The 27,354-nt window shown below is 37.3% G+C and overlaps 1 protein-coding gene across 1 annotated transcript in view; it reads left to right on the top strand.

The window, feature by feature from the left end:
• LOC149213449 (uncharacterized) overlaps positions 1 to 27,354 on the top strand; it is a 213,770-nt gene that overhangs the window by 121,662 nt on the left and 64,754 nt on the right. The window contains exons 5-6 of the mRNA XM_089392004.1: positions 12,613 to 12,705; positions 12,840 to 12,912. Of these exons, the coding sequence (XP_089248130.1) occupies positions 12,613 to 12,705; positions 12,840 to 12,912 (166 nt within the window). The remainder of the gene's footprint in view (positions 1 to 12,612; positions 12,706 to 12,839; positions 12,913 to 27,354) is intronic.

Below are 27,354 nucleotides of genomic sequence, written 5' to 3'. Positions count from 1 at the left end.
CTCAGAAATCGTAATCAAAGTTTGTTCACTCAATTTAAGAAACTTAAAAATGATAAGAAATCATTGAAAAACACATTAGAAGAACTTTTCACAAAGGAAGTATTGAAGTCTTCAGATGTAATAACCCAAGTTGAAGAAAAAGGAACGAATACTGATCCAGTCAATATGACAACTCAAGAAGATGACAAATCAGTTGAAGTAAAAACATATTTAGATGCTACAGTTCAAATGATGAAAGTTCCAAGTGAAGATTGTGTAACCAACTCAACATCAGTACCTGAAATAAATCAACAAATTGCCAGACGCATGGTAAGGGAAAATCAAATTACAAGAACTCCTTATTGACATCAGAATCACAAGAGCAAACATCTCAATCAATCTGCTTATCTGTATCACCGAGAACAAAAACACTAGACTTATGTTGCGAAGAACACTGATGTCTGCACAAGCCAGTGTTATGCCACCAATTTATCCCAACTATCAAATAATTTCAAATTTCCACAAAAGATTGATTTAGATTCTCAGTTCTACAATGTTTTTATCACTCAAAGGATCCTTTCATCTTGTATCATCAACGATGACAACTCGAAGAACTCAGAAAGATACAAATAGGTTAGAAAGAAACAAAAGACATGCCTTGTCAGCAATAAGCTTTGAGGACAAAGCTTTTTTGAAGAGGAAGGAGATGTTAGGAATATAATAGCTATAAAAATAATATAAATAATATAAACAAAAATAATCGTAAATAATAATTAATTAACTAATAATCAGTTAATTGAAGAGACATGTCCCAAAGGAGATGACTGTTCATGAAGGGGCACCTGCCTAGGTATATAAGCGAGCCCTCATTTTCAACATCATATCTCATATCACTTGTATTCGAACATTCTTATAAAACTATATTATGCGTCCCATGATGGACATTCTTATATTTCATATATTTTGAATATTCCGCTACATGTACATACCCTGTTTATTACACTTACCCCATGTTGTCTGGTTCAACAACCTCCTTTAGAATGCCACACTCTACTCCTCCAATGCATGGTGTTCTCAATGTAAACAACCTCCTCTAGATGGCTAGTATGTAGAATGTCACATTTGCTCATTATCTTGTCTTTGCTCCTGAGCTACTTCCTACTCATTAGGTGTATAGAGAAGGGAAGAGGAGATCAAGGTCCAAGAGTTGGGGTATGCTTGTGGAGAATGGAGATAGGGTTTGTTGGTGGTGGAGAGTGTTGAATTTTGTATTTATGGTTGGTCTTAATAATTAATATTTTAGCCCTTGATGTATATGTAATAACAAATATAAGACATGTTCTTCATGTCCGCTTCAAAAGAAAAATATTGAATTTTCAAATTTGAATTTTTGGCTCCAAATAATGTCAAGTTGGCCCTAGGTAGAGAGAGACCCATTTGGCCAACACTTCCTGCTATTGGGAAACTTGGATCACAAAAGATAAAAGGCATCTTCTAGGCATCCAAATGAAGAAGAAGAAGACAAGAAGGACGAAGAAGAAGAAGAAGACAAGAAGGACGAAGAAGAAGGATGAAGATATATCAAATATTCTCTCTCTCTTGTTTGACCTTGCACATGTGAATTTTTGAGAGTTTATGGGCAGAAGGTCCAACCTTTTCTGGGCAACAGGGCCAAGTTTTTTGGGTGAGAAAAGAGAGATGACTTTTAGCCTAGGCAGATTAGAGAAGGCCGAATTGGATGGGAAACATTGTGACTTGACAAAAGGGCATCTTGACCAAGTTTGACCAAAAGTGTATTACTGGTTAGTTTGATTTTATTCTTGACTAGAAGAATTAGATGTATCTTCGCTGAATTGAATAATTTCTCCAAGGAAAAGGTTGCTGGTTTTTTCGCCCATGTGGGTTTTCCCAGGGTATATTCTTGTCTCTCTTATTTGGCTCTCTTTATGATCCTACTGGCATTTTGTTTGTACTTTTGAGATTTTCTGTGTAATTGCATAATGATGAACGAAAAATGTGAAAAAGGATAGTACTTATCATTTTAGAAGACCTATGAAAAATCAAAAGAGAGGAAGGTTAAGGTAGCTTGTAGTGGGAGGAAGTTGGGGTTTGCTTGTGGAGAGGAGGTCGGTGTTGACTTGCATAGGAGAGGAGGTTTGGGGCAACTCATAAAGGGAGGAGATTAGGATCTGATGCAAAGAAGAGAATGAGTTTGGAAAATAATAAGAAAAAAATTGAAATAGGAAATATTTGGATTGTAATATTTTCTGTGTTAAGTAATGTAAAGTGTAGAATGTACTATGAAGTGTGATTTTGCATATTTAATGATATACATGGTGTAGGATAGAGTAATGAATAAGCCTTAATGTTATTTATTTTAGGTATACTCGACTTGTTCTTATCTTAACCCAACTTTCTTTTGCGAGCCCTTTCATTTAATACTCAATGCTCATAGGTCCAAGAAGGCCTTTAGTATTGCATAGTTGTTCCTAGACTACCCAGGAAAGATTCCATCAATACATCTATAAGTACAAGAATGTAGATAACTTTTTTTGGTGGTACCATGGTAATTCAAGCAAGGACGAATTACTTGGTAGTTTTTAAATTCTAGCTTTATTCTTTGTTTTAATTTTTTTGTTGATTTTTCTAGTACGATAGATGTAAGTACTTATTTATGAAAGTTGAGAATTACCTCCAATGATATACATGATTATTTTTGTTTTTAATGTATCATTACACAATTATACATTTAGAAATTTAACCATAGACCATCGAGCAATAGAGATCACAATGCACAAAGAGACAAGAAGATTTTTACCTTGGGAAAACTCAGTGGGGAAAAACCCAACCAACCTTTTCCTTAGATAATCAATGCAACAAGAGATACATCAAAGTCACTAACCAAGAAGATGACCACCCATCAAGGACCAAGTCAACCTCCACAATTCTGTCCACAAAAGCTTTGCAACAATGTCTCCATGAGAGCTAATAAATGTCCTGCAAATATGCCTCAAAATTTGCACTATATCACATAGATATACCACAAAAATTGTTGAAATATGTAACTAGGTTCGGTCTTCATAATGACATATGTAATCATGATTTTATGTATTTGATGTAAAAAAGAAAAGCAAATTTATTATTGCCATTCTTGATGCATGGGTTTCATGCTCAAGGTAAATTTATTTATAGTTCAAGCATCCATTGAGTGCTTCTAGGGCTTGTCATTGAGTCAACAATTCAATTGAGTCATTGTCATGTATGGAAGACCCTTTTGGGCATGTTGTATCTTGTAAAGAAAATTATTGTATAGTCAAAAGTGTCATAAAGACCCTCCAAGACCTTGTCAAACAAGCAACAACAAGTCATCCTACATGAAAGAACAATCCGACCTCATGAAGGGTTATTCGACCGCCTTGTGAAGCCTATATATAAGAGACATCGACCTCACTTGAAGACCATCCAATCAACTCTCAAGAAGTTCGATCTAGGAGGATAAAGAAGACAAAAAAGGAGCCTAATACCTAACAAAGAAGAAGAAGGAAGTGAAGTTTTTGGATTTTCTTTGAGCTATTATCCTTCATGCGTGCGAGAAAATTAGGGCACTTATTGCAACAGCTAGACCGAATTGCAGACTTGCAAAAAGAAGTCAAGTTAGGGCATACTTTGCAAGCTGAGTTCCATAGAAGAAAGAATCAATTCAAGCAAAGGAGAAAGAAGGAAGAAATCACCATCTTTTCCCACACGTGCTAGAGCTAGGGTTTCTGCAGAAGAAACTGCTGGGGTCGAAGTTGCTGGAAGGATAGCCCATCAAGGAGGAAGGATTGACTTGGTCTTGGAGGGGACTTTGACAAGGGTCTTAGGTCTTGGAATTCATCATTTAAAGTTCTATACGAAGAGAAAAGTTCTTGTGGGTTTTCCTATCAAGAGGAGAGGTTTTGGCCCTGGCTGACACCTACATTTTGTGTCTCCTTGTCTGATTGATCTTCATTGTTTGATAGTTGTTTGATGATAGAGAACACTAATAATAATCAAGTAAAAAAAGAAGCAAATCAAGTTAAGTAAAAATACATCACAAGTAGTTATCAAAGTTAGAGAAATCACCTATTCTAGCTGCCCCTAGATTTCTCAACAGAAATAACATCTCTAGGAGGGTTGAAAATCATTGTCAGGAACTTCGCATTGTATCACAGAGAGATATACATCAGAAACTCATACAAAATTCGACCTCCTTGATGCTAGAGCAAGGGCAAGTATAGTGTGTCTCTTCCTTTTGATTTCGACCCTTCTATTCCTTCTTTTCTTTGCACATAACAGAGATATACTTGATGATCTGAAGTGTGTCCTTGGAGTTAGATGAGTAGGCTCCTTATAGCCTTCTAACTAGTGAAGCACCACCCATATAAGACCCGCGAGTACCCGTGGGTCTTGGTGGGTTCTATAGCGCGCTGGGTCACTCGCATAGAACCCACGCTTAAGACCCGAACTCAACGCGTATTTTATTAAACCCAACTACCTGTAAAGACCCACATCGAACCCTTATAAACCTGTTGACCCTCAAAAGGCAATTTTTGTTTGATTTTTTGATTTTTCTTTTCTTTTTTTGGAAATGAGGTGGAGGGAAAGGGAAATTGGAGGGAAGAAAAAGCTTTATAAGCACCTCTCTCCCTTCCATTTGTCATTCACTTGTCATTTGAGTGTTTGGTTAATTTCTGTGAGTGTTGAGTGGCTCCATTGCATAGTGAAGGAGCTGTTAGAGGAGGCTAAAGGAGGCTTCATCATATCAAACCCAGCTTCAGGTGGGCTTCATGAACCTTGTTTGAATGTTTTCCATGTATTTTTTTTTTTAATTTTTTGTATTCAATTTAGTTTTTTTTTTCAATTTTTTTTAAGTTTGCAAATTGTTTTGGCCCTGTCGCTGAGTTTCTCAGCCACACAAGGCCTGCGGTCTGAGGAGGACTACAAGCCCTGTGGCTAAGTTTCTCAGCCACACAACGGCTCTGTGTGGCTGAGAAACTCAACCACAGGCCCATAAAAATTTGCATACTAAAAGTAATTTCAAAACCAAAAAAAATTTAAAAAACCAAAAAAATATCAATTAAATTTTAAAATCTATTTTTTTTCTTCCAGATTCTGTCACCATGCCATCAAAGGGTTCTAGAAAGTCTCGTGATCCGGCATGGGCACATGGTCAACAAATCATTGCTGGTAATGACTACCATGTCAAGTGCAATTATTGCAATGCCACAATGCATGTAGGCATAAACAGGCCAAAATACCACATAGCTACAATTCTTGGGAATGGTGTGGGATGTTGTCAAAATTGCCCTGATGAAGTCACTACTAAAATGGCCGCTGCTTTGGAAGCCATTAAAGAAGAAAGTTCTAAGAGGGCAAAAAGGAAGGATGAGATTGTTGGGATAGGTAGATCTTCATCTCAGAGTGAACCACAGATTCAAAGTCCAGGTATTGGTAACTCCTCTTTAAGTGTTGTGGAAAACAGGAGTATAACTTCTTCTTTTTTTAGTCCTCGTACAACTCCAGGATCTAAACCAACCTTGGATAATTTTAATCAAAAGAAAAGGAAGGAGGCAGATATGGCGGTGAGGAGTTTTTGGTACCATAACGGTCTCTCATTCAACTATGCAAAGTCTTATTTTTATCAACCCATGGTGGATGCGATCGCAAGTGCTGGCCCTGGATACAAAGTCCCATCTTATAATGCACTTAGGGGGAAATAGCTAGATGAGGAGCTTGAGTTTGTCAAGGAACAATTGGAGAGCATTAAAAGTTCATGGAAATTTACATGTTGTACAATTATGTCTGATGGGTGGACATATCAAAGGGGTAGAACACTAATAAATTTTTTTGTAGCTTGCCCTAAAGGAACCATGTTCCTAAAATCCATTGGTGCATCTGCAAATTTAAAAGATGCACATTTGATTTTTACATTGTTTGTTCATGTGGTGGAGGAAGTTGGGGTTGCAAATGTTATCCAACTAATCACGGACAACGTAGCAAATTATGTGGCAGCTGGAAGGTTGCTTTATGCCAAATATCCCACCATTTTTTGGACTCCATGCGCTGCCCATTGCATAGACTTGATACTAGAGGACATTGGGAAGTTGGAGTGGGTGCAAGATGTTGTGCAAGAATGCAAGCAAATTACCAAGTATATTTATAATCATGCTTGGGTGTTGAACCTTATGAGGGAATTCACACAGGGTGAGCTTAGTCGCCCAACTGTCACACGGTTTGCTACAAAATTTCTTTTCTTCCAAAGCCTTTTGTATGAGTACCAAACTTTGAGAAGAATGTTTTGTAGCCAACAATGGGTATTTTGGAAAGATAGCACAAAACCATAAGCATTGTCTGTGAAAGCATCTGTCTTTGGTGATAGTTTGTGGGACAAAGTCATTGAGATTGTCAGCTTCACTGAGCCCCTTGTGAAAGTCTTGAGATTGATGGATGGAGAGCAACCTGCAATGAGATATATTTATGAGCGCATGCGCAGGGCTAAAGAGGCCATCAAGGCTTTTTATAAGGGAAATGAATCTAAATATCTTCCTATATGGAAAATTATTGATTCCAGGTGGGACAAGCAACTACATTCACCATTGCATGTAGCAGGAGCATATCTCAATCCGAGCTTTTTCTATAATGAGGGGTCTAGCATTCAAAAAGATCCCGAGGTGATGAGAGGTGTCATGATATGCATTGAGAAGATGTTTCCGAATCAAGATATTCAAGACAAAATCAACATACAATGAGATATGTACAAGGAAGCATCTGACATGTTTGGATTTAGCTCAAGCCAATGTGTCAAGGACAAGAAAATGCCTTGTAAGTGCAAATTGTTAGAATTTGGCTTGTAATTTTGCTAGTTCTCTTTTATATGTTTGGCATTGCAAACTAATAATATTTGTTGTTGTTTTTTTACAGCTCATTGGTGGATAGATTGTGGCACTGAGGCACCACAATTACAAGAATTCGCCATTAGAGTTCTGAGTCAACCCTGCAGTGCTTCTTCTTGTGAGCGCAATTGGTTAGTGTTTGAGCACATCCACAACAAAAAGAAAAATAGGTTGGATACAAATGCTCACAAAAAAAGTGCAACCAAAGGATACAAATCCAATTTTATTGGATACTATTGATTTAGAGTCTGATTGGGTTGTGGAGGAGGAGTCCCCTGATTTGAGTTGGCTTGATGAAGAGACTGAGGATCTCTCTAGTTTGCCATCTCAAATGGAGACTCCAAATACACCTGCCTCACAGTTGCTTTAGCCTTCTGATGTTAGCACTAGCTCCACGAGGGCTTATTGTAGGCGTAGTCGTTCATGAGTGACGAGACTCAAGATTGTTATGTGACAATCGTTTATCATTTATGACATATGTATTTGAATTTTGAACTTGCAGACATTTTTTTATTTTAATTATGGAATCATGAGTCATTTTCTTATTCAGTATCTAAATGTTTTGCTTACAAAAATCGAATATGTTATGTTGTACTTTTATAGATATGAGATGATGTTATGAATTATTGCATATATTGTGGTTTTTTATAACTTATACGGATTGGAATTGTCATTAGTGTCTTTTTTGTGCTTAAAATTTACCATAATCTAACGTTTTTTTGTATTTTGACGAATCTTATACAAGTTGTTCCCGAGTCTTTTTTTTCCCGTAGAAAAAGTCGTAATTTATATTCATATTGAAATAAATTACATTTTGTAGATGCTTAGAGCATATGCAGATAGCTGTCTATGAATAGGACAAGTACACTAATAAAAAATATATAAAAAAGTTTACAATTACATCAAAGCCTATACTTTTCTGCCCTTCTTCTTCTCCACCTTACGCCAACCCTGTGAGTCGGAAGGGGGAACAATGATGGCCTGTGAGTATTCCTGCGTGTTTACTGGAGGTTCTTTGTCGGATTCTGATCCTTCAGATCCATGGGTTCTTTTGTTGCCACTAACTTCCGGCTGTGGCATTTCCTGTTGCCGAACATGGTGCTCCATTTGTGGGTCTGGTGCTTTTTCTTCATGTGTGCCATTCTGTTCCATATTTATATCAGGTTCCTCTTGATTCACTTTATGCTCTGGCTGAATGTCCTCTTCTTCCAGCGGTTCTGTATTCTGCCACCCATTTGGCTTTTTTTGTTGTTTCTTGTTTCCTTTTGTATTCTTTCTGGCCAGTGGGCAAGAATTTTGAAGGTGTCCTGTTTGCCGGCAGGTGCGGCATCTGAATGCTGTGTTTTCATAGTCTAGGGGTTGTATCCACTCAGTGTTGTTATAGTTTAATGAAATTTGATCAGGCAGCCCCTGACTCAAGTCCACTTCTACGCAAATTCTGGCAAAAGTGTAAATCCCTCTGCTATATCTGTCATCATCAACTTTTAGGTATTTCCCCAAGGAATTCCCAATGGCATATAATACTGTGGGATGCCAGAAATGTAATGGGAGGTTGTGAAGCCTCACCCAAACAGGCGTTGTTGAGATTTTCATAGTGTTTGGGTCGAATTCGGCAAACCAAGGGGTAACAAAGAGACCTGCATTACCCCAAAACCAAGGCCCCTCATTGATGATTCTATCCCTTTCTTCCTCTGTGTGGAAGTTTACAATGAAAAAACCTTTTGAACATAGGTATATATTACATTCTGGTGTCCAGCGGGAATATATCCATTGATGTAAAGCATCAGATTTTGGCCAGAAACCATTAAATCTACATATTACAGCATGTTTTGAGAAGTCAGAGTGTAGTGCAGTTACCTCTGGTATAGTAACTTTGAGCATTGCATGTTCCAGTTTTTGTTCTACTATATGTGGCCCAGGTTGCTCTGGTGGTAACATTGGTTTGTCCTGCATTTTTCCTTTCCCCTTTACTGCATCACGAAAGGAGCCTGGAGTCTTTGAGCCAGATCCGTTGCAGCCTCCACGCAGTCTTAGGTTAAGATATATGGTTGTATCCTGACAGATCCCATATTCCTGTAGAGTAAGATGGTCCTGTAAGCTACGACCTGCACATATCAGGTTCTGGTGTCTTGTGGGTATTCCAAATTGGTTTTGTATTTTGTTTTTTAGCTCTTGTATGTTTAAACTCTTGCTAAGTCGCATGCAACGGTGGCTGCCCCCTGTTTGTTTGATGAAGATTTGGATCCAATCTTTACCCTGGCAGAAATTTTCGGCCTCTTTGTGGCTGAGCTTCGGTAGTTTGGATGTTTTCTGAAAAGAAGTAATTACTCCCCTGTTATTTTTATTTTGTCCATCCCATGGGGTTTCCAGATCTGGCTTATACAGGTCCCTTGGCAGTGGCTCCCAGGCAGAGCCCCATGGTATGTAGGTAATCAGATCTGCATCATATATAAACAGAACAACATTCTGATATTCTATGAAATGGGTTTTTCCTTCGTACCTTAAATATAATCTGCGTTTTTCCATCCTGAGGGCTCCATTTTTACTGAAGACCGCTCCCTCGCCAGATTTGTTCTCGATGTCAACAATGTCCTGGTGGCGGCCTGATGAATGGTCGCTCAAAACACTTGTGCCGATCCTAGGGTTATCGACAATCATCGTCTTCTGGGTGTAACCCATACTTGTCAGATCATGGCAAACAGGGGGATCGATCAGATCTGGGCTGATTTGTGCAGGTGGTTGCAGAGGCGGAAGATCAGCGTGAAATATAGCCCCTACATGCGCTATCATACCCTGCTGTTTCTGGATAATGGCAGACACGAAACGGCATCTCCAAACCCTCTGCGCATCGGCTGCCCTGATGGCACCCCCGCTGGATGGGTAAGCGTCCGGATTCACCTCTGCTTTCGGAGGGTTCACGCTGTAGCCGCAGACCAAAAACGCTTTGTTCTTTGGGGTTTTCTTCGACCGCCTCACAATAACTCCATTTTCTTTTTTGCCATAATTTACGTAAGCATATCCAAGAGAACTCCTGGTGCTTACATCTCTGCAGATGCCAACAGTGAGAACGGGACCAATCTGCTGAAATAGCTCATAAATCTGGCCGTCCGTAACACTGGGCTTCAGATCGCCTACATGCAGAGACGCCGTTACGAATGGATTGGGCGGATTGTTGCTGCCATTCCCATCAACCAGCTGTTGCTGTGAAACACCAGGGTTTTGGGGCTGGACTTGTGTCTGCTTGTACTCAATTTCGATAGTATAAACAAGCTGAATATGGCTGAGATCGTTCAAGTCTGGCCTCGACACTTTGACTACGGCTGCCCGGGGCAATTCCTCGAAAATCCGCTCGCCTTCTTGCCGGTGGAGATCCGACGCAGGGGGCGTTGGCTCGCTCTGCATCTGAACGTACCGGGGACTCGAACCCGAGCCGAAATGCTCAGAAATTCCCTCGCCTTTTCCCATTCTGACTCAGGTCATATAAATACTTATCAAGTTGTTCCCGAGTCTTATACAAGTCGATGAGTCAATAGCATGACGAGCTTATATGAGTACGATTCGTGCAACATTGCAGTTCTAACCATGCGAAAGGGTATCTCTTATGACTGGCCGACTTGTTTCTTGAAGGGCTGACTTGGTGACATGTGGAGGCAAATACAAAATTCAAATTTTCATTTTTCCTGCTTTGATAAAAACAAATAAATATTTTCTTTTTCTTGCAAGCATGAAGAACATGCTTCAAATGCAAATTTTATTTTATAGATACAATTTATATTTAAACAGTACAATTACAAAAGAATATTAGGAGGACCGACCATGCAGTATATGTTGGATGATATACTATGTGCACGTTGGGAAGACTTTGGATTTCATACACTTGATCAGAAAAAGTTTTCCATCAATGTTTCGAGCTGGACTTATAGTTCTTCCAATTGTTGATCGTAAGTGGAATATGTTTGAACATATACACTCAATGAATTTTAACTCACTGGAGCTGAAACCAATGAATGATTTGTTGTTGTTCACTTGAATTTGCGTCTTAGTTACAAGCACATGCAGGAAAAGGGTCACCAATGCCCTTGATTTGGATAAGATCAACCCAAATTCAGATTGAGTTGTGGAGAATGGGAGATTGAGGAGATAGCTTTTGCAAGTGATGACTCTAGTTTTTTAGACGAGGATGTGGAATCGCAACAACTGCAGGAGCTCTATCGTGGAATCACAACAACCTCAGGAGCTCTATCATTTATTAGATGAGGATGTGGAATCTCAACAACCTCAGGGGCTCTATCATATGCAGGATATTCAGCTTTTCACCCCCAAAGCATATTATCTAGAATCTAGAATTCTATGATATACAATGGTCTATTTTTTGACAACATGTACATTTCATGATTTTAATTTCTATTTGTAACTTGAAAATTTTGAGACAACTTATTGGCTATGAGGATTTAATATCTCAACATTAATGTGATGTGATGAATCCTGATATATGTATTTGATCATTGTGGTGTTGTCAATTTTGATGTCTAAATGTTGGATCTAGGATTTCTAATGGATTAACTTCTGTAGTTTCCTTTTTCACCAAAATGTGTCCTTGTGAATATACTGCATATTTTTGGGTTTTGTTTCTTTTACAGAGCCTTGAGGAAATTTTGATTCTTCCCCTTTCTGAGTCATTGTTAGGTGCAAATCAGCTAGTGTGCTTTAGATTTGTCGGGTAGGCAAGGTTTGTGAGCCATGTGGTGCTTTCCTTTTACATATTTCAAGAGTTCATGAAGTCATAAATTAATTGCGTTTCCAAATTAATTGATGTTGTAGCAACAAGTTATATCTTTGTAGGAAGTGTTCGGCAAATTTGGAGGGATGTTGTTATCCAATTGATTTTTTCTATGAATTACTATCTCATATTTCCTGCCGGTTTCCATATGTTGGAAAGAACTACCTCTCAAGATAGAATATTCCTCTTGTTTTTCAAAGAAGGCATTTCTTCCTCATATTGATCATATTTACTGAAGTGAAATATCTAGCTGTTTAAATATGTAACTGAGTTTAATGGTACAACAAATCTTTAGGCAAGGTTTGTGAGCCATGTGGTGCTTTCCTTTTACATATTTCAAGAGTTCATGAAGTCATATAAATTAATTGAGCTGTCAAATTAATTGATGTTGTAGCAACAAGCTATATCTTTGTAGGAAGTGTTCTGCAAATTTGGAGGGATGTTGTTATCCAATTGATTTTTTCTATGAATTACTATCTCCTATTTTCTGCCGGTTTCCATATGTTGGAAAGAACTTCCCCTCGAGATAGAATATTCCTCATGTTTTTCAAAGAAGGCAATTCTTCCTCATATTGATCATATTTACCGTAGTGAAATATCTAGCTGTTTAAATATGAACTGAGTTTAATGGTACAACAAATCTTTAACAAAATCTGAGGTGAAAATTGGTTGAATATTTCCATTTATAAAAGAACATAATTTCTTGTACGTTATTCTTATTAGTGGCATGTCAATAGTTTTCAGGTATTTAAGAGCCGCTGATTTAGATCAATTAATGGGGGTGTCTTTAGCACATGTACCTTGAAATTGCCTTTTTCTCCTGATTTCCAATTGTTAAATTTGCATTTTTCAAAATACATTTTTGACTTGAATAAAACTAGTAAACCTTTAATCATTTTTCAAAATTTTACTTTCTGGTTTACTGTCTTGTGATTGTAGAACTTTCTAGTGGACATAAAAGGTCCAACATGGGCTTTTCTACCCGTTCTTGCATTTGAAGGTGGAACAAGGAAGAACATACCAAAGTTTGAGGTGGGTTCCTTATAATCTGGAAGTATTGATTTCTTTTCCATCACCTTATTGCTTGTTTTGTAATATAAACACATTCAACACATTTTTTGATGATGGTCTTCCATACATGTTACTAATTATCTGTCTCATATCAGACTGGTCAACTGATCTATACGCGAGTGGTTAAAACAAATCGTGACATGAACCCAGAGCTTTCATGCACTGATGGTCAGTTCATTTTCTTGCTTCAGTTTTCAGCAAATTATCTTTTTGCAATAATCTTGTCAGGGATGGTGCATGTTTCTAAGTTAATCTAATGTACTCCCAAACAACCAATACTGTATTTCATTATCATCTTGATGGGTGTATGCTTTTGCAAAGATCCTTTGCTTATCATTTTTTGATTGGATATTGTTTTTGGTGTGATTTTTAATGCTTATTTTAGTGGAAATTTGCAAATTTAGCTGCAAACAGAACAATATGATAAATATTATATATGGCGACTATTGGATCTGAATTTCATACTTTTATTGATATGCCAAGGAGCTATAGTCAATTTGGATGCATGACAGATCCATACATTATCCACATGAGATGTATCCTAGATGCATCTGTGACAACATTCCATGTTGGATCCAAAAATAATTGAACAAAAAAAACTAACATCAAAATCAACAAGCATTCTCATTCTCATTTCTTTTCATCCCATTCAGATGGGTCGATAGGAATCTATCATCCTTCATTTGTTTCCACTGCTCAAGGAATATCTTTTGGCATTCTTCCCATGTCAGATTTGCAATGACTTGAGCACTCTCATCAATTGCCTTTAGATGGGCTTCTGTTGTGATTACATTATTTTCCCTTGAATGCAAAAAGATTTTTTATAGCCTTATCTGGTATGTCATGAGAAGTTCCAACAACGATGGAAAGATCCAATGGTTTATAAACATCATCCAACCAAGGCATAGCCATGGTACTTGTTGTAATAGAGTGCCCTAGATTACCTGAAAATAAGTACCTTATTTCTTCAATAGAATCCAATCCGAGTTTTGTGATGTCTCAGCTGAATGGTTCACCTACCTTTCTTCTATAATATTTCTTCGATTTAGATAGTTGTGGAACAAGATATTGTGAAGAACTTCTTGTGGGACTTCCTTCAAGTGGAGTCACATGATGAGATTTCAAATTTCTCTTTATGTCCTCTCATCAACTATCTTGAAGCATAGTCTTTATATTTCCAGGAAATGAAATTTATCCCTGTTGACCACTCCGTGCCAACTACCCTAAAGCAGTACACTTTTTGCTAAGGAATTCCATCATGTTCGACCAGTCAGATATCCAAAATTCATTGTCATCATTTGTCAGTTTATCAGAGTTGCAACTCCAAATTTTGCAGCCTGGTGGGCCGTTGCAAAAATGATTCTAGTATATCTATAAATCCATGTAAAACACCTAGGTAAGCTTAAGATTTTTTGCTAATGAGTTTCATCCTAGGGAGTTTTTTAACCTCGTTAATTATTTTGTACACGAAATAATTAATAGAATTTTTCTCCCACATATACCCCCAAAGCTAGGGTGGGATTTCATAGTGATGTCTTAAGTGAGTCCTAGTGTATCGAGTCTATGTATAATTATCATACTAAATCATGTCTTGAGTCTTGCAAAATTTGGTTAAGTCTAAGTGTCTATTTTAATTATTAAATTTCCAACTGGTTGGAAATTGTAAATCAATTGTTTGTAAAAGTTGAAGGGGATAGAGTACTCATAATTAGAACCTCTACACCTCAACTTTATGTTTAAACACCTTTTGAGTGTTGAAATTTTCTTTATCCCCTCAAATTATTTTTATTTTCATTTTCTGGCCAAACAAATGGCTAAATAAGCAGTTGGAAAATGGTCAGAAAATAAAAATGAGAGAAAAATAAATTCTCTCCAAGTGAAAAATATTAAAAAAGAGTGTGCAATTTCCAAGAAGGGAATCTCCACAAATTAGGCAAGCAAAAATTCAAGAAAATATTTTTGGTCTAGAAAAGAGGGATTAGTTCCCCGAAAAATTGATTTTTTAATGAAAATCGAATTTATGGTCCAAGTTGGTTAAGTGAATGGGGTTTTTTCGAGCAAAAAAGGTCAGAAAAAATATTTTTTGGACCAAGAAAAAAAACATCATCAAGGAATAATTCGATTTTTTTTTCAAGCAATCAATGGTGGAGATTATTTTGACATAGATCAAGCATTTAATCCCAAGATCAAGTCAAATTTGTGCACCTTCATGGATCTAGCCAATTTTTCACTTGGAAGAGTCTCTAGAGCTCTCATTTTTTCTATACAAGGAAGCATATGCTCCTCATTGTAACATTTGTTGATACTGTGCTCTGGCTTTTTTCTCTTGAAGCTCTCTATTTTGAAATAATAAACACAAGTATTTGGGGTAAATATTGTGGCTCTTCTCTTATGATATGGTAATGAATTCTTGAACCTAATTTTCTACTGGTGATTATATTTGCTGTTTCATTTGCTTTCATAGAATTATTAGTGTATAACTATCTTACACTGGTGACTAGGTTTGGAAAATATTTTAGGATTGGATGTGGCTAGTGTGCTTTTGTTTAAGTTGCTAGAATTTCCTTCCATTATATTTTCCTTATCTCATTTGAAGCTAACAAAATCTTTCTGAGTTGTGTAGAAAATATTTAACTGAATCAGATCTCAAGCGTGAGGGGATGCTTTTGCTGAAGTTAACCAACTCTTGAGTGAGGAAGTGGGAGAATCAACTCTCTCACTTGAAGGATTTATCTAATGATTTTTTTGTAGGGTTGCTCGATCATAGCTATAGGAAATTTTTATTTATCTCAAATCTTTTTAAATGATTGTGCTTAATAGAATAAATTTGCTAAATTAGAGCTATTATTTGCTAGTTGTGGAATTGAGTTGTACTCATATTCCATGATTTATCCATTGTGTATTTGTAGTAAATCCTTGTGCTTAGATCTAGACTTGTCTATAGTTTTATCAAGTTTTTGTATATTTTCCCTTGGGTTTTTCTTATCTTGCATGTCGGAAGAAGAAGAGTAAGGGTTTGGTTCACTTAAAAAAAGGAAAAGGCTGAATTTTTTTTAGCCTTACCCTTCTCATTTCCTAAGCGGCTAGGGTTTCAATACATCAACAATTTTTTGTGAGGCAGTCTAGTATTTTTTGGCCTCTCTACTCAGGCCGCAAGTAATTTAGGCCTATCCTATGCTTTAATTTAACAAAAAAAGGAAAAAATAAAATTTCAAAGGTTTTCATTACAAAAATTTTATAAATATTTTCCAAGTGTTTTCTCATCCATTGTTTCATTTGTAGACATAGATTTATGTACCTTCAAAAGAGGATGGCAACAAGTAAGTTTTGTAGAAAGCCCTTCCTCAGTTTTTCTTGGATTGCTGTAGCAACACTAAAACAATGTGGTCTATCATTGAACTGTAGTTCCTTTACAGAACCGAATTGTGGTCTCTTCATAGCATCGATCTGTAATATATATATACCCTTGACGGAATATTGTTTCTCTGCTGAAGTACCGAGACCTTCTTTCAGAAGTCTGAACTGTCATTTCTGTGATTAGCCCTAGACAAAACTTCGTTGTCCCTTCATCTCTTCCTCGTTGTCCCTTCCATCTCTACCTCGTTGTCTTTTTCATCTGAACTTGTCTCTGTACTAGAGATCCGAATTTTGTCTCTGTTCCACCCATCTGAAAATATCAGAGAGATGTATCCGAAAATCTGTCTCTGTGGAATAGGCCGAGGTGCCTATTTATAGTGGTCTCCCATGAATATAAGCCGACTTGTTCTTATGAAGGGTTGTGTCTCAAAAGGTGAGTTGACATGAGTGTTGTTACTCCATCTTGAAGCCGACATGGAAGAGGAGGACTTGTGCTTGTCGTTGGAGGGCTATTTGACAATCGTATTGACTCATATACATTCTTCATACATGACATTGACTCTATATGACTTTTATGACAAATCCTAAAGCTCTCAATGGGAGCTTATCTAAAAATAAAAACTCTTGCTCATGAAACCCATGAAGCAAGGCATAATAATAATTTTATTTTTTATTTTTTACATCATTTACAAAAATCACAGTTACATGTCATTATGAAGACCGAACCTAATTACACTTTTTCAACACTCTTTCTTAACTAGGGAGGTATTCATAATGGTACTTGGTCATTCTCAATCTGAATAATTTCTCATAAGAAGAGTCAGATTGGTAACCCATTTGTATAGCATCATATCAACCAACATTGTTACATAGCAAGGCCTTGCCTAACAACTCTATCCTCATGATTAGAGCACAATGCTGGCGAGACCAATGATTCATAGACACCATAATCGTTGTCTCTCAAGGTACATACTCCACCCCGGTGTTCGCAGAGTATGACCTACTTTGGTCTATTCTTATCTTGGGTAGCCAATCCTCAAAGAATATCGGTCCACTACGACTACTCTTATCTTGGTTGCCCTATCTCATCCTCAATGAGCAGCGGATGCCAGATGTTTACCCAATCCTCCATTCTGTCTTCCCAAGTGAAGACTAGAATGATGTGTCTATCTCTCCCTCTCAATCAGGGAGAACAAATCAATTCCTAAGCTCCCTCTTGGCTCAGGAATTACCAAGTTTCTTCCAAGTAAGAAACTTGTTTTCAGGCTCCCTCTTAATTAGGGACCTACAACAATTCCTCGACTAGCTTCTTGAGGAGCTCCTTCCTTCGATGTCATGAATTTCTTTGTCAAGGAGTCTTCATATTTTGTGGCTTCTTCATAGGGCACAGACCATCCACCACTTTTATTCATGGGTCAGTCATGTCATTATTCCTTTCATCAGAAAGTGATCCATTAGTCTTCATCTGGTCTTGCTTCATGTCATACTACCTTTTTCATGTTGTCTTCTTTGGAAGGATCTTACATCCTTCTTCATGGTCCTCTTGGAAGACATCCATAGTTCTTCCCTTGGCAGACCTACATAAACCCATCCAAATATTTGTTCAAAAATAAGAAATGAACACTTAAATCAAAATTACCTTGGTGATGATATTTCATCATGACATCTTCCAGCGTGCATCAACATCCTCATACATGTTGACATATCTCCCAAAGATATCCATTGTCAAGGGTCCATCTTTTCCAGACTTCCATTAGAGTCTTCATATCTTTCCGGGAGATTTCCAAGTCAAATCTTCTTGGTCTTTTGGATGTTGATTGCCTTTACCATGGTTGCATATCACACGATCTCTTCCTTCCATATTTCATTTCATTCCCAGGGGCTTCCAATCAGAGTTCTTCAATTGTAGTCAACCACCTCATACTTCATATGAGGATATATTATGTTGATTTCATCTAGTGCGGTTCATGCTTTCCGACAACCTTTCATAGGAGTAGATTGCTTTCCTTTGATCATGGTTCTCAAGATCGAGTAGTGATCCATGTTACTTGCAACCATATAACATGGCTTTATAGTATTGAGTACAAGCATACATATCTCAATTACCTTTAGGTCATCTAGGCTTCTTTCATCATCTTTCTTGATTCAAAAGAGCTTCAACCCCTTGATCTACTTCATCTCTTATGTCATCATACCATCATCCCATGAATTCCACAAGTTGGAGTTCCTTTTGAAACACTTGCTTCCTCTCTAGATCAGAGAATCTTGAGGATCCATCATATCCCTTATCCAGTAGATGTTTCCTTTTGACTTGATGTATGATGAGACATGTCCTGGATGACTTTTGCCCTTCCTTAAGTTTTCAATGATGTTCCCAAGAGTTATAACCTTCACAGTTGACTGCTATAGATTTTGTTCTAGCTGTCCTGTCACGAGCTCTTGCTTCTAATGCTTTTCCTCTTTCAGCTTCCTCCACTTCTTCAGTGAAATAGAATTCTTCTCTATCTTCCTTGTTATTGCCCTACTTGAGCTTAGGACAATTATTCTTGTAATGCTCATAGCATTGAATCTTAGTTATGTTCTTCTTTCCTTTCGACAAATGTCTGAATTCTTTTTGCCCTCAACTTGTGTTCTCCTATCTTGCATAGAGACCATACATTGTTGAATGGGATAACCTTCTTATCCTCATAGACATTTGTTACCTTGTTCATCAGTTAGTGTATTTAGAACAATGAGGATTATCTCTCCCAGATCTTGTAGTTGAGATCTTATGAAGATAACCTTTTATCCTTTGATACCTTCAATTTGTGTAGATCAGATCTAAGTAATATGACCTACTTTATCACATCTTCAGAGAATAGTTCTACCAGTTTATCATATATCTCTTTGATGTCTCCAATTTTGCTATATAGGGATGAGGGGACCTTTGACTGGTTTCATGAGAATCCCTTGAGCCCTTTGATTCCTTTCCATGTATTCATATAATGCTTGACTTTTGGATAGTTTGGAGACTTTTCCATTGAAATGACTTCACTTTCTTCGAGGACTATGTCTATTCTCCTTTTCCATGCAAGGAAGTTCGATGACCCAACCAGCGTATAGATCTCCTTGCAAAACGAAGTCATTTTACTATATTAGATTATAGAATGAAAGATACTTACTTGATAAGTGAAGATGAAATCTTTAACTTGATCCCTTTGATGATGGTGTTTGATGAAGGTGTATTAGTGCCCTTTTGGATGATCTTCTTCCAAATGAAATCCCTTCTTCAATAAAAGGAGATTGCCCCTTTTATGATGACAACACCTTTGATCTAGCTCCCTTTGATGAATGTCTTGATGCTTCCTCAGATGATCTTCTTTAAGGATAAGGGAGAGGTCCTTGCTTCAATGAGAGGGAACTTGCCTTGTAGCCTTTTGAAGATGATGATTATGCCTTTAGCCTTCTAGCCTTCAAGATACTTCAACTTCTTGGTGGTGAATGAGTGCATATCATAAATGCTTCTAGGGTTTCGACTTTCTCCAAGATGATGTAATCTTAGTCCTAGAAATGCTTCTATACTTCTTGCATTGTAACTCTCTTCAACTTGATGATGGTCTTTGTGGTCTTTTAATGATGACTTAGAGGATCCAATCCTTTTGCTTGTGTAGGCTTATTCTTCGATCTAGAGTTTGATACTTTGATGTAGATTTTGACTTTTGCTTTGATATCCTTTGACTTGCTTTGATGCCTTTCTTTAAACTCAATCCTTGAGTGTCTCTTTGATTGCATGCCCTTTTCTTGACTTTGACACCTTAGCTCTGATACTAATGTTGCAGGAAGCGTCCCACCCCCCCCGGTTCTAAGGCCCGAAGCGCGTTCGGTGTGGATTCGTATAGGAAGCGTCCCCTGTGCGGATTTTGGACGCTTCCGCCTGTTTTGGACGCTTTGTAGATATATTCACAATTTACTACTTTTGTCATAGATTACTCATTAGACTTGTAGGCTTGTGAATTTGAATTTTGAACCCTTTTTGTCTTGGCGGTGACCAAGTGACATATTTTTTAAACATTATTATTTGAATTTTGGACATGACAAATGTTGACAATTGCTCACTTGCTAGATAAATCATAATATACTCTATGTTTTATGTTTTATAATATGCTTAAATGTTTTATGTTTTATAATATGCTTAAAAATTTGATGTATGTTTGTAATCGCTATAATATAGATGGTTGATGTACATACTAGTAACTACAATGGAATCATGGATGCCATATCTATCTTGTTATGCAAAAATATGCATGTTTTCATGTCTTCTACAACTAATTTGGTATTTGGGATGTTTGTTTTGAGTATAAATGCAAATATATATATATATATATATATATATATATATATATATAGCAGACGCTTCGCTTCCTTGATTTTTGGAAAATGACGCTTCCGCGTCCCTGCTTCCAAAAAATGTCCCCGCTTCGTGCAACATTGTCTGATACCATGTTGAGAAATCCAGGGCATTAGCATTAGGTGATTTCTCTCAATTAGTAATTGCTTTTGATTGACTTTTTCTTCATTAGATTAGGATCTTCTAGTTGCTTAAATTATTAGTTTTCTTCTTCATCAAACAGTTACCAATGCATGAACATAAATAGACAAGAGACACAGAATGTAGGCTATCAGTTAGGGCCAAAACCTCTCACTCTTTGAGAGGAAAACCCACACAAATTCTTCTTATAGAGATTCCAATTGACGAATACCAAGACCAAGACCCTTGACCTATTAGCCACTCCAAGACCAAGACACAAGTCCTTTTCCTTGTGCTCCTTTTTTCTTCTTGACTTCTCTTCCTTTTTGATCTTTTAAACACTGAGATCATCTCCTTGATGAAATGTAGATGCACTAGAGATGTTACCGAAGCATGACACCAAAATGTGACTGTTGTAGCAACACTGAAACACTGTGGTCTATCATTGAACTGTAGTTCCTTTACATAATCGAATTGTGGTCTCTTCATAACTTTGATATGTAATATATATATACCCTTGATCGAATATTGTTTCTCTACTGAAGTATCGAGACCTTCTCTGAGATGTCCGAACTGTCATTTCTGTGATTAGCCCTAGACAAAACTTCGCTGTCCCTTCATCTCTTCCTCGGTGTCCCTTCCATCTCTACCTCGTTGTCCCTTCCATCCGAACTTGCCTTTGTACTAGAGATCCAAATTTTATCTTTGTTCCACCCATTCGAAAATCTCAGAGAGATGTATTCGAAAATCTGTCTTTGTGGAATAGGCCGAGGTGCCTATTTATTGTAGTCTCCCATCAATATAAGACGACTTGTTCTTATGAAGGGTTGTGTCTCAAAAGGTGAGTTGACATGAGTGTTGTTACTCCATCTTGAAGCCGACATGGAAGAGGAGGACTTGTGCTTGTCATTGGAGGGCTATTTGACAATTGTATTGACTCATATACATTCTTCATACATGACATTTGACTCTATATGACTTTTATGACAAATCCTAAAGCTCTCAATGGGAGCTTATCTAAAAATAAAAACTCTTGCTCATGAAACCCATGAAGCAAGGCATAATAATAATTTTATTTTTTCTTCTTTACGTCATTTACAAAAATCACAATTATATGTCATTATGAAGACCGAACCTAGTTACACTTTTTCGACTAGTATTTCATGTGTTGGGCAGATTTTATAATTTAGAGTGAATTTTCTACTGCTGTCACAACACTAATAAGCGCTAAAATTTTCTGAAGTACTACTGTTGATTTGATTGTTGAAATCTAACACATGTGGTTTACTCTAAGTTTGTAAAATTTTCAGAATTTGGCATCTAAAGCACTCCTACATTTAAGCTCTAGATCTGATCTTGTGATAATTGGAATCTAATTAACATCTTTGTATTTGGTAATCACTCAAATTCTTGACATCTAAGTTTTTATTTGACTATCTTGAATGGTGATTGGTCTAGCTTAAAGTGATATCGAACACTGTTAAAAAATTGGCATTTTACATCTTGTGATAATTTGTTGAAGTCTTGCACTTGTTTCTTTAAGCAATTTATGTTGTTCAAGATCGTCATCTCATCATTGTTAAGTACTGTCACTATAAGCTAATTTACACTAAGTACTTAAGTAACATAAACAATCTTAACTCAAGATAATCTCACTCATAATATCTTTTAGAAGCATGCTAGATCTAGCTTGCATTAAAACTTACCTGCTAGCATAAGCTAGGTTGATAGAAATCTAGGGAAGACCTTCTCACTTAGGTTGAGGGGCTTGGAAACTCTTTGGTGGTTAACACGGTGACGTTGTAGTGGTTAGAGCCACAGTTTCTGCAGCGCCAGAGGCATCGGGTGATAAGAGCACAATAGAAGGTATCGTTAATCAGGCCCTAGCCTACTTCTTGTTGGCCTCCTTCCCACAACTTACCTTGGAGCCCAACCTCAAAATAGTTAAGGGAAGGCCATACTTAGACTAGACATTAATTAAAATAAACGAAGATCATTGCACCTCACACATGTCTTAGGACTTGCATATCATATAGGTTAGTTAATCATTCAAGCAATGGGTGTCCATCCGGTCACTTGGTTTTGATTTATCATAAGCAAGAATTGTGACTCCGTTAAGGCACTGGTCTCATACTTAAAATCTAGTCTAATCATTAATCTTGCTAAATTTAACCAAGTAATTAGGCCACTCATCTGTGTCTCCCAAACAAGTTGGTTTCCAACTTGTTTTCCTTCACCTCATTCCATAGGGACTACCCCCCATAGCCTACTGTTTGGAGACAACTAGAACAGAGTGGGCAGAGATCAGAGTGATAGCCCTCTGCCCTGAGCGGTTGCCGCAGTGCCTGTACAATCCGGGTGACAATAGGCCTATCTAGAAGGACATGTCGACCTATTAAGGACTTAAGGAAGCCTATATAAAGGAGAACTCAGCCTCATTCAAGAAGCATTTATTCAAGCAATAAGAAGCTTGATCAAGCTAGAATAAGAGGCCTAATACCTAGCGAAGGATAGGAGATATAAAGGAAGGAAGAGTGAAGCAATCTAGGGATTTTTTTTTTGGGCTATATTCCTCCACACGTGCGAAAGTTAGGGCATCATCTTGCAGCAACAAATACCGAATTGCAGTCACTCCAAGAGAGCCGAAGTTTTGGGTCAAAGGAAGTCTCTCTTGCAAGCCGAGTTGATAAGGAGAAGGTCTCATCCCAAGCGAAGGAGAAAGTAGGACGAAATATCCATCATTCTCTCACACGTGTCACCTACAGTTTCTCCAAAAGAAACTGCTGGAAGTCGAAGTTGCAGAAGAATCTGCTAGGAGGTCAAAATTGCAGAGGAATTTTCTAGGAGGTTGAAATTGCAGAGGTCAAAGTTGATGGAAGGAAAGACTCATCAAAGATGAAAGGTTTGACTTGGTTTTGGAGAGCTCTTGGTCAAGGGTCATAGGTCTTGGAATTCGTCAAGAAGTTCTATAAGAAGAGAAGAATTCTTGTGGATTTTCCTCTCAATTGGAGAGGTTTTGGCCCTGGCTGATCACCTATCTCTTATGTCCTCTTGTCTTATTGTTCTTTATGGTTTGGTAGCTGTTTGATAAAAAGAACACTAAATATAATAAAGTGAAAGAAGAAGCTAAATAAATTAAGTAGAATACATCACAAGCAATTATCAAAGATAAGAGAAATCACCTAATCTAGCTTCCCTAGATTTCACTACAGCAGAGACTGTGGCTCTGGCGACTGTAAGGTCACTGTGTTAACCATAAAAGAGGTCTAGTTCTTCATGTTGGGTGAGAGAGAGGGGGTCCTAAAGGGTCTTTCAACCAAGCTTATGCTTGGAGGTAAACTAATTAGAGATGCAAATTTAAACTAAGGATGCCTAAATGAGATGCATGTGAACATTAGTGTCTCCCAAGATAGTGAATGAGAGAAAATCTAGAAGTAATATCACCAATAACTTTCAATGGAAATGAAATAAGAAACAATTAGCGTGATGTAAAATCACAAGTTCAAGATGTGTTGTTTGCAATGAAGTAGATTTGCTTCAAAATGGTATAGCACAAGAAAATGTTTCAAGAATAACCATCAATAACCAAAGCGCTATATGAACATGAAATGATAAAGATGTTGAAACAATATTCTCATTAACTTGTAAAGCAAAGTGACAATGTTTAAATTTGCCAAAATAAAATTTTGGCTTGCTAAAATAAAATTCGCATGTATTGTGAGTGAATTGCACAAGTAAATGGAAATGCGAAAATGTAAACTAACATCAAACACATGCTAGAATAGGAAGAATATAAATGATATGTTAATTATGCACGAAATGAAATTAGTAAGTGCAGAAAATTAGAGCAACTATTTAAAAGATTAGTTAATCCACAAACCAAGTTTCTCCCACTAAATGGATAGAAAAGATACCATGGAAAAAATTCCCAAGCTTCCACGAAAGAAATCAGTGTTTTTATTAGATTACTTACAAGGAGATGAGAGCCTCTATGGCCTCAAAATAAGATCAAGGTAGTCTTTACAATAAGAGATTTTGACCATAGACTTTCCTTGATGAACAATTGATACAAATGAGGCCCAAGAAAGGCCTTTGAAATCTGAAAATTAAGTACAAAATTCAGATTTGAATAGAAGAAAAATTAACATGAGACAAGAGAGGCTAAGCCTCCTCAAATCCCACGACCTAGAGAGAGAGAGGTGCAAGAGGTCCTGCAAAAGATATGTTAGTAGTTTTAGAGGAATCCTTCCTCTAACTTGATGCCCAAATAGATTTGTATTTCTGCTCAAGAGGCTGCAAAACAATTCCAAAAATTAATGGAGAGAGAATGCAAAAAGAGAAACAATAATTCACAACTAATGTACATGAGTTAGATTAAGTTATCGGAGTATAACTCCATACTTGTCTAGTTTAAAATCATGTTCTAAGTAGCTCATAAAATCATTGAAAACTCCAAACTTTGATCAAGAGAAATAAGAAATATGAAATTTGAATTTTATATGATTCTAAAAGAGTAAAGGAAAATGAAACTCCCTTTTACTTTTCGTTGGATGAGGTCCGTGGAGCCAAAATCGATGGGTCCTTTGATTCTTGAATTCGAGAGTGAATTGATCTTTTGGAGATTTCTCCCACGCCCAAATAATCCTTCACAAGATTCCAAAAGAGTTTTCCACACTCTTGGAAGCAGATATGAGCGTTCATAAAGGAAATAGAGAAATGCAATGGGTGAGAAAATTAGAGATTTCTACTAAAATCGCCTAATACTTTTACTTCTAGAATATTTTTCTAAAACAAAAATACACACAAGATAACTTGCATATATTAATCCACAATGAAATGCAAGCTCATGCTAATATAATCCAAATTGCATAAAAATTGAAGTCATAAACTAGAAAGATATCATGTCAAGAAAGAAGGAGAACACCATCAATGGTACCCTAAAGTCTTTTGTATTATTATCAAAGAAAGTATACACTCCAGTAGAGTCTTCTCAAGCCCAATAGCTCATATCAAGAATACATAATAAGAGCTCAAAGCTCATATAAATAAGAGTGTGGGAGTCAATCCCAAAGCAAAATGGTGAGAATCTCGAGTCAAGTGGGCGACAATCCCAATGCCAACCCATGCAATTCGAATTTCCCAAGTGGCAAGTCGATTTCCTCTAGAGAGGCCCACACAATCCTTGAGGAAGAGAACTCGTTGAGGTGGAAGGTACATGTGGATGTGTGACCTAAAGGGGATTCCTAAAGTGTCAAATGTTAGACCAAGGGCAAGAAATGGAGACTTAGCCCACTGTCACCTCAACTAAGACTCCCTACTATTTACGGACTTTCACCGATGGGAGGAGACCTGGTATATATAGAGTCACAAATGAATGATAAATCAACAAATGGATATAAAGTGACCCAAACAATCCCTTTCTAGGAGAGAGTCAAGAATGGTGCTTGCTTGGTTTCTAAGCAAGGTACAATATCTTCTAGGAGAAGGATGAGAGGATTTGAGGGTTAAGTTTAGGGAATATGACTTGTGAAAGAGTTTCCCAATCTCTAAAATCCTTATTGAAATTGGTACCCCAGATGGTTCTTGAAGAATTGTCTTTCCAAAGGAATGGGACCACACGGGACCAAGTGGACCCAGCCTAGGTTAAGGGGGAAGAATTTAGCAATCAAAGATGTTCTTAACTTAGACAAGGAGGGGGAAAGGATCAAAGCAAGAATTTTCACTTAAAGATGTCGAATTGATCCTATGAGGCACTAGCCTTGGGGATATTAGGGCAAAGTTTGATCTTGGAGCTAGGGCTTCAGTTATTTCACAACTCCACCGTCATAATGGCTTTAAAATTTGAGGAGGCCTTGAGGACACACCATTGCAGGAGAGGCTAGGAGATTGAACTTTTTGGAGGGCTATTTTGGCGGGAAAGGGGTTTCTTAGGTGATCCAACTTGGCTAGACCTAGAAAACAGAGAAAAAGGTGAAGAAATAGATTTAAAGTGACCACCTTTTGATAGATCAGTGCCTAATTCATTTTGGGGATATGGAGTCAAGGAGAACCATGAAGATGGATCTCGTTTCTTGTTCAAGGAGGCTCTCAAAGCCAACTTCATCCAATGTTAAGGGCAAGAGAAGAAAAGTGACATTAAAAGCATTTATACTTCGTTGTAAATGGAGAAGGTTTCTTAAGGTAACTTTGACCTCTAGGACTATTCATTCATCAACATGGCCCATAAATAGAGATAAGCTATATAGAGAGATAATTCCACGTTGACGCCGTAAATGCATGCAACAACTAGCCCTAAAACAACGAAAATCTCATGATTAATGTATGCAACAAAGTAAAAAAAATAGCATCAAAATTGTACTTACATGTAAGAGAATATATCCAACCATCATCACATTTGCAATATAAGAAGCTCCAAGATAAGAAGATCCAATCCACACATCAAAATTCATCCATGATCCAAAAATATCCCCCATCTCAAGAGAGAGAATGATCCAATCCAAAGTGAATTCATCTAACTCCTATTTATACATTCATTAGGAGTTCGAATTGGCTAATTAGGCCTACATTAGCCCCTAAAATAAAATAATGTGCAAATTTACTAACTTTCGGTGACAAGCCCACCAAACTAGCTCACAAATAAAATAATAAGCCTCTCAAGAGGCCAGATGATAAATAATACATGTCATAGGGCCCTCCAAGAGGCTTGATGAGGTCCATAGGTGCCATAATGAAGAATAGGACCCTCA

Source organism: Pinus tabuliformis, chromosome 1_1, assembly GCF_031772625.1.
Source record: "Pinus tabuliformis cultivar Carrire ecotype Pingquan chromosome 1_1, CPIR1, whole genome shotgun sequence".
NCBI classification, from domain to species: domain Eukaryota; kingdom Viridiplantae; phylum Streptophyta; class Pinopsida; order Pinales; family Pinaceae; genus Pinus; species Pinus tabuliformis.
Note: the sequence above shows the minus strand (reverse complement) of the source record. Positions and strands in the feature narration are given on the sequence as shown.